Here is an 8,829-nt window from a genome sequence, read left to right as displayed (position 1 = left end):
TATAGAAAGAGATTTCTACCAAGAAATGGCTCACATGTGTAGAAGTGAGTCATTCCATTTTGGTTCAAGTCCATCTATGGGTCCAATAGAAGTTGAAGGCCTCTCATGACTCCTGTAGCCGCAGGGTCTGACGACCAGGAAGCAGAAAGATGAAGCAGGAAGAATGCAGGCTGGCGGGTGCTGAGCTGAATGAATCCAGGCCAACAGTCCCCTGATGGGTCCTGGGGCCAACCGGTAACAAAACAGGAGGTGCATGAACCAGAGGGGATCCAGACCCAGCAGGAGACGTGAGCTGGCTTCTGCACACTGGCAGTCTCCTCTAAGATTAGGCCTCCCCCTGAAGGAAACCTCTCTCAATCATATCAAGACTGTGACCAGACTAGCTGCTCAGCTACTTCACAGAAGAGGCCCTTCTTGGCATTCACCACACCATGTTAGATCCTGGCCCACCCAGTTAACCTAAACCCTAATTCTCACACCTTCCAACCATTTACCATTCAAGGTGCAGTCCCTAGACTAACAGAATCAGCGATGCCTGGGGACTTGGTAGAAACGCAGAATCTCAGGCTCTAATCCAGCCCTACTGAACTTGAATCTGGTCACAGGATGCCCAGGTGCTCCTCATCCACATAAAGTTGGAGAAACACTAGACTAAGGAAGTTGACCAAGTGTTGAAGGCAGGCTGAAATTACCTGGGGAGCGTGGCATGTAAAATGCTGCTTGCCTAAGCCCCACTGGCAAAGATTGTGAGGGTTTTGATCTGGGTGGGCTTAGCAAGCACTCTTGTGCGGCTTGTGACCAGCATGCAGGGGTGGGGGCCACTGATCCAGCCGTCTACCCTCAGCCGTTCCCCTGGGAGGCTGTGAGAAAGTACACAGTCATGGCTGGCACCCAGCTCTGGGACACTGTCTCTAGATTGGGAGGCAGGATGGAGGGGACTGCACAGCTGTGGCGGAGTGAGATGAGTCTATATCACAGGCCCATGTGCATCTCTTCCTGGAGAGCCCAGAACAGGTGCTTCTCCTGGTGAAGACGGCGTGCTTTGTCTGAGCGCAGCCAAGTGTGTGGCGCCACCTCCTTGCAGTCTGGCTGGGCTTCTGGAAGGAAACGACCTTCTGAAGTCCTGGCCTTGCTCACCTGCCCCCTCCCAGAAGCTCTTGAGACTGACGCTGCCATGGGGGAGAGTAGCCAGACACAAAGCATGGAGTCTGGATCAGGCCTGCCTAGCTGGAGGCCTGGGAAGACACTGCAGTGCTTCCCTGCGGGAAAATTTCACTCCCATATCCCACAGTGATTGTCTGGCTTCCCGCGGACACCACCTCCCCACTTACTGCCCGAGTGATGCTGGGAAGGTCACTTCCCTGAGCCTCCATCCAGGTGCAATTATACTTACACAATGACTGTGATGATTTCTAAAGGTGTTCAGTATTGCGTCTGGCACAGAATAAGCGATTAATAAGAAGTCTTCGTTAATCAAAATGTTAATCCACCTGCCTCTCCCTACATAGCCTGTGGGCCCCTGAGGACAGATGTGCTTAATTTTATATGTGTACCTTTACCTCCTCCATCCACACAAGGAGGACCATCATGCCTAACCATGGAAAGATGCTTTTGAATGGCACGTTTTGATTAGTGTTGTAAGATAGGGAATGGATACATGAATGTGATAAAAACAAAACAAAACTTTCTAATAACACACAGATATTCAAATTGAATCTTGCTCCTCTCTACCCTGGCTAGGCCTCTCGTAAGAAGTAACTGCGTCAAGAGTCTGCGGCTTTTCCCTCCTGGGAATACCGGGCACGTTTGCCCGGGGAACCGTGATGCCTGAGCTCACACACCTGCAGTGTTTGGGGGGTGAGCACAGAGGCTGGAGCGGGAAGCTGATCTTTACTGACCGTGTGATCTCAGAGGAGTCGCTCGCCCTCCCTTTCCCTGGCTTCTCTTCTGCACAAGTCCTTTCTCATGAAACGATGACTGGGGATTCAGCTAGTTAAGGTTTGAAAGATGTCTAAACGAATTCCTGGCACCTGGTAAGCTCTGCATGGGCTGCAAGATGATAGAAAATATTTTCCTGAGACTTGATTTTCTTACCTATCCACGTAGTTCATGGAACATCTCCTATCACAACATTTTGATCTCTCAGGCTTTTAATAGCTACAGAGAAGCTCATTTTGTGAATAGCCCTTACTTTGATTGATTATTTACCTATTGGTGGATATTTACAATGATTCCGGCAATTTCACTACTCAAAAAAAGCCTCGCTGCCATCAAGCGGATGTGACGCTCTAAGACAGGGTAGTTAGTGGTAAGCCTCATCCTAAACTGAACCCCCACCTGCCTCTTGGAAGATCTCCCCCTTCTTCTGAGGTCAAAGAACACGAGAGTGTGCACTTTCATAGATGTAAACATTGTTGTCCAGAATAGGTGGCACCAATTCACTCCCAACACGCCCCTGTCAGATTGTCCATTTCGCCATCCCACCTGTTACACTGGACACTTGTGGGGTTTTAAAAAAATGTTTTTGTTGTGTTTTCAGTTTTCCCCATTCTGGTGCCATAAAGAAATCATTGCTATACCGTATGGCAAATAAATATGTGAGTGCATAGAACAGAGGATTGACCCAATGAGCCCAGTGAACCAGGACCTGGACCCGGGCCCTCATGGAGGGCACGGCCGGGGCTGCTCTGGGTTTGGTTTATGATGGCTGGCACAAATGGTTAAGTGCTTGACTGTTCACGCCAAACGTTGTGAGTTCTGAAAGATCATCATGGACATGGGGGGGGGGCACAGTCTACAGCCCATGAGGTCGCCGTGCGTTGGAATCAACTCTATGCTAACGGGTTATCTGTTGTTCTTTCAATGTGCTGGATTATGTTCTTGGGGTCCACCACCCGGCTCCTCTCAGGGCTCTCCACCTCGCCAGCCCTGAGCTCACTGCCCTCCCTCTCCCACAGCCTGATGGAATGTGCTGCCAAGCACCCGAGCATCGCCAAGTCGGTGGAGAACTTTGTGAGCCTGGTCAAGGGGCTCCTGGAGAAGCTGCTGGACTACCGGGGAGTGATGACGGATGAGAGCAAAGACAACCGCATGAGCTGCACTGTCAACCTGCTGGTACGTGGGCCTGTGCCGCCCCGCTCTCGGTAGGGAGGCAGGGTGAAGGGAATGGAGTTTGGGTCCAAAACCCCTGCTCAGCCATCCACTAGCTGTGTCTCCAGTCAAATCACTTCACTTTTCTATGCCTCAGTTTCCTTGTCTATGAAATGGGGATGATGACCATTCCTATTAGCACTGAGCACATCACACGGAGGGAAGATAGCTGTATCAGGTGGCTCAGGGGAGGAGCGTTGGGCTCACACTGGTTCTTATTTGACCTCTGCCACGTAGCGATAGAATGGAGGAGGCAAGGACACGAGGTGAAGACGGGGCTTACACATCTGTGAAGTGGGAACTATGACTATTTGTGTGCTTGCGGGTGAGGTCCTGGCTCATGACTATAGGCTCATGATGAGTGGACTTTAAGAAGTTGGTGGAGAAGGGAAATCAAAAGATAATGCAAGTTTTCCACCAACTCCGTAGAGCCGTCTCCTATATGCTGGTGTCCTTTTTACAGAATGTGATATTAATAACTAAAGTTATCATTGCTATGGACTAGGCTAGGCAAACAGCTGATCCAAAGCCCAAACCCATTCTCAGCACACCACATGACCTCTCGTCCCCAGACTGCCTGCCCACATGTGCTCTGTGATCCAGTCGTGAGACAAGGAGCAGCAGCCACCGTACCTCAGTGCTTCATACGCACCCACCAGCAAAAATGCCAGGCGGCATCCATCACACCACCCCGTGGCCGCCTGCCACCCCCAATGCTCCAGAAACACAAATCCCACCTTGTGCTGTCACCCGGCTCCCCTCAGTGGACTCCTTATTAACAACCTAGGTATTGCCATTGATGTTCTAGAACGCTAAGGGGAGTTTAAAAATCTGATTGCTGCAGAAAGGAATTCATTGCTACTAACTCCACCAGGCCCAATTTGCACAGAGAGCAGGAGGCAGGGTTCTCAGCATTCCGCAGTTCCTCTAGAAGGAGAAGCAGATTCTGGTGGAAGAAGGTGGCTGGTCACAGTCAGAAGATGACCAGGACGAAACCTGGAGCAGACAGTCCCATAAGCAATTAGACCTGCTGCTTGTTGAAGTCCCTGCATGGGTTAAGCTCTGAACTACGAGCCGAAAGGTACATGGTTCAAATGCACCCTAAAGTGCCTCAAAAGACAAGCCTGGCGCTCTGCTTCGGAGCACTGCCAGCGCAGCCGGCGGGGCTGTTCTCCTCCGCACACGTGGGTTGTCACAGGGTAGCATCAATCCAGCAGCAGCAGACAACAACTTGTTGGTGTGTGTGTGAGACTCAAGCATATCATTAGGGACAAAGGCAGGATAACAGGGGTGGCACTGACTGTGTGACCTGGAACATGTTGCCACCACACCCCCCAGCCCCTCTCTGAGCCTCAGTTGACCCTTCTAGGACCTGGGTGCATTGGTTGGAACTAGGATTTTCTCACAGCGTGACCCCTTGGGTGGGATCAGGAGCACTTGATGGGGACTCTCCCGGAGATTTATTTAAAGATGAGCCCAGGACTGCTGTTGCTGCAAATCACCCCTGAGGTCAGGGTTTAGCATGGGGCAGCCTAGGAATTGCCGGGTTTGAATGTGTGTCCCTGTACCATCCCATCTTAACTTCGTATAGTGCTCGTTGTGGAGGAAATGAAGCGGCTGATCCCAATGGAGGTAGCCCCTGTCCGGCAATCATACCAATGGCCCGTCGTGACTACACGTTTGCTGTGTGCCTGGAAACCTAACCTACGTGACATCAGCTGGGTCCTCAGCTCTCCCCATTCTGTACATGGAGAAAACGGAGGCCTGGGCGGCTAGCTGCAGGTTGGCCGTCCAGACCTGTCCGTTGCGCCTCTGGAGAAAGAGAAGGCTACCAGCTCCTGTCAAGATTTACGGTTTCAGAAACCCTCAAGCAGGGGTCCTCAAGCTTTGTAAACTGGGCCAGTTTACTGGTCCTCAGAACCATTGGAGGGCCGGACTATAGTTTAAAAAAAAACTATGAACAAATTCCTATGCACACTGCACATATCTTATTTTGAAGTAAAAAAACAAACGGGGCAAAAACACCCGGCAGGCTGGCTAAATGTCCTTGGCCCGCGGGCCGTAGTTTGCGGATACCTACCCTAAAGAGCAGTTCAACGCTGCCCCTTCGGGTAGCTATGAATCGGAATCTACTCCATGGCTCTGCGTTTAAGGAGCCCTGCTGGCATAGCGGGTTAAGCATGGGAGTGCTAGCCGCGAGGTTGGTGGTTCAAACCCACCCGTCCCTCTGAGGGAGAAAAAGGATGCTGTCTGCTCCTGTAAAGATGTAGTCTCAGAAACCCTGAGCTCTGGGGCTCCCAGGAGTCAGCGTTGACTCCGCAGAAGTTGGGTTTGATTGTAGGGTTTTGGGTTATGGTAGATGAAGAAGCTAAGGCTGAAACATCTTAAATAACTCGTTCAAAGAATACGGGGCTCTCATCCAACCCAGGCCCCTCTGGGTAAAGGCCTTTGAAAGATCAAGCTGTAGCCTTGGGTGGCTGTGACTGGCTTTCTGCAGCCACAGCCCCCCGCCTCCACCACGCCTGCTGCCCCGTCAAGGAAAGCACTCACCCCTCGTTTTCTTCCCCCCTAGAATTTCTACAAAGACAACAACCGAGAGGAGATGTACATACGGTAAGGCTCTTTGTTCGCTAACCTCAAGCCTGCTTGTGCCACTGCCCTGCTCGTGCCCATCCGTGGCTCCCGCTGCCTCCAGGATGGAGTTGAAGCTCCTCTCCCCAGACTTGACGCCACCCATCCTCCTCCCATCGCACGCCACACGCCTGACACGCTGTACGCTGTAGCCACAGCTCACGTGCGCCGCCTTAGGAGGAAACACCCATGGGCTGAGTGGCTGTGTTGCATCTGCATTTGTGGCAAGACCCCTAGGCAGGAGGGAAGACCACTGGGCAGCCCAGGTTGGGAGGGAAAGAAAACACCAGGATGCATGAGGCAGGAATTGAAGGCATTTAAAAGACATGGAAGATTTTTTTTTCAGGGACATTAGCCTGGAGCAAAGAACGTCCTTGCCAATTTTTGTCAGTCTCATATATTTTCTCTAAACTTTTTTTTTATTATTGTTATTTTTACCCATTACAGAAATAATACATACTTATGCCCCCCAAAAAAAAACCCATAAAAGGAAGGCAAACACGATGACTGTAATGAAAGCAGCTCACATAATCCGTGCATATTTCCAGACCTTTATGTTTACATATACATCAAATTCTATGCATGCATAATTCTTTCAATAATATGATCACATTGCCCATAATTTATTCTTTGCTTTTTTTCACTTGACAAGAATTCCATGTCAAGAGATGCATGTCAACATTATTTTTAATGAAATCATACACTTCTTTCCAAAATACACTATAAATTTATAGAGCCAGCCTATATTGGTGAACATTTATATGTTTTCAAATTGTTTTTTCTTTCATAAATAGCACAAAGAGGAAATGCCTGTAGCTTTGTGCACAGGGCTCATAGGTTGTGGTTTCCACATCGGCAAGCCCCTGTGAAGGCTTTTGACACATTTTGCTGAAGGTCAGGGAGTCCTAGTCGACGTTCACTCCATGGTGGCCTCAGATGGTGTCCGCTGCTCTGTTTAGCATCAGGTGCCCTGGTGGCATCGTGGTTACATTTGGGTCTACTAACTGCAAGGTCAACTGGTCAAAACCTCCAGGTGCTCCTTGAGAGAAAGATGAGGCTTTCTACTCTGGGAAAGAGTTCCAGTCTCAGAAACCCCCGGGGGGCAGTTCTCCCCAATCCTAGATGCTCATGGAGTTCCGTCAAAATTGAACCAATGGCATTTTAGGATTTTGTTTAGCATTAATCCGGAACTAACTACCACTTAGAAACAAACAAAAAATATTCCATGAGTTGCCATGAGATTCAGATAGTCCTTGGAACAACACGAGACAAGACTTAGCATGATAGTACAATACTCTAGATTTCAAAGGTCCTGGGGTCTTCGCTCCATGTTCTCTATGACCCTGGGGGCATCAACAGAGTCATGCGAACACGTTTATAGTCTATCTCCTCTTCTGAGTAGTTTTGGGGATGAAATGCTGTTGTATAAAATACCTGGGTCATGGTTCCCTCCCTCCAACCTCTCTTCTCAGCTCCTCATTTTAGAAATACAGGTGAAAAAGCTCAGCCCTGGCTATCGGATCCTGACAGCAATCAGTGAAAGCCACATTTGCCTAAAACAGAAGTTGCAAACAGAGTGTAGTCTAGAAACTGTTTCTGCAAAACACCAGGCCTGATATTGCAAAGCATTGGCTGTGGACATTTCAAAATCAGGAGATTTTACATAACAATCCGAATCCCCATCTCTTCTGCAAAGACAGCCCCGTGGGCCTCATCCTCTCCCAACAGCATTCGCCTGGAGTTTTTGGTGGCAACCGTTTAGATAGGACAGAACACAATGGCTATAACCCCGTCATGACCCATCGAGTGCCCACTGGCCACTCGAGCTGCCCCTTGGCATCAGCATGCACCTGCATATGTCACCTGGGCTGAGCTTATAGTGTGTCTTCTCCCGGGGTCAGTAACAGACCACCCAGGAGCGGATACCTCACCATGTAAGGAGTTGGAAGAAAGGAAGCCCTCGGCTTGCCTGTGTCCCTAAGTTCTTTGCACCCCACCTTCTAGAGATCTAAGAGACCAAGGATGGAAGGAAGGCAATAAGGCAAGAGTGAGCCATGTATTCAGGTTTCCTAAGGGCGGCTGCAAGCTTATGGCCCCCTGCCTGCATGTCATGGGCATCTTCCCAGGTAACTTGGATTGGCAGACAGCTAAGGGAACAGAGGTGGAAAGGCCCCGCCTGGGGAGTAAGTCACAACTCCCTTCTGTTACCTCTGCCTAGCTCTGTCCATCTGTAGGGAGCTCTCTGTTTCCTCAGCAGCTCAAGGGTTGTTGGGAGGGCGGGGTGATATAACATGTGGAAATAGAGCACTCATGTGTTGAATGAAAGAATGAGCACCTCTCCCACCCTCCCCTCCCCCTTCAGATGCCAGCTGTAATGCTGCGCTATGGAGACCCTTCTGGAAGCCTCTGGGTATATCCCACCGTAGACCACGATTTTAGACCAGTGGGATTCTCCAACTGTTTATTTAGTCATTGGATTCATGAACCTTCCTATAAGCTTGGACTGTAAGCTTCAGGTGGCTGAGAACAGTGCCTACCCTTGCCACCATTTGCCTTAGTGCCTGGCACAGAGTATTCTCAGCACAAACGTACTAGGCGAATGAACAAAAGGTCACTCAAGTCCCCTGGCTCATTAGTTATAAAATAACAAGTATTTGACTCCTCACCCCTCCCCCGTACAAACAAACAAACAAAACCTATAGTAGTGCTTCTCCAGAAGCCTGAGAGCCTACCTCAGGCCCATTGGCCTGGTTACTTTTATGGTCAGGAAGGTTCAACAGTTGGCTGGGCTTTGGTGACATGCATGTATAGAGCCTTTTTCCAAACAGGGACCTGAGCCCAGTCCTGGAGGCCCATGTTGGATGCAGCCATCTGGCAGGCCCCATGACCCCCTGAGGGAGCCAGGAGGTGGTGGCACCGCCTCTCCATCCAGAGGAGGTTGTCTCCTGGCATCTGCCCTCCACCCAGCGACTAAGAGCTGGGTTTCAGGAAACACTGGTAATGATGAGAGTCACCGAAGCTGTGGTTCTTATGCCTCAGGGTCGGTGC

The 8,829-nt window shown here is 50.1% G+C and overlaps 1 protein-coding gene across 1 annotated transcript in view; it reads left to right on the top strand.

Annotated features, from left to right (window-relative positions):
- Positions 1–8,829, top strand: part of DOCK2 (dedicator of cytokinesis 2) — a 526,484-nt gene that overhangs the window by 474,878 nt on the left and 42,777 nt on the right. Inside the window, exons 35-36 of the mRNA XM_004696777.2 lie at positions 2,958–3,114; positions 5,723–5,763. Coding sequence (XP_004696834.2) covers positions 2,958–3,114; positions 5,723–5,763 — 198 coding nt within the window. The remainder of the gene's footprint in view (positions 1–2,957; positions 3,115–5,722; positions 5,764–8,829) is intronic.

Source organism: Echinops telfairi, unplaced genomic scaffold, assembly GCF_000313985.2.
Source record: "Echinops telfairi isolate 266 unplaced genomic scaffold, ASM31398v2 ScPeMD7_7469;HRSCAF=8507_0, whole genome shotgun sequence".
Classification (NCBI taxonomy): domain Eukaryota; kingdom Metazoa; phylum Chordata; class Mammalia; order Afrosoricida; family Tenrecidae; genus Echinops; species Echinops telfairi.
This window is presented reverse-complemented; position numbering and strand designations above follow the sequence as displayed.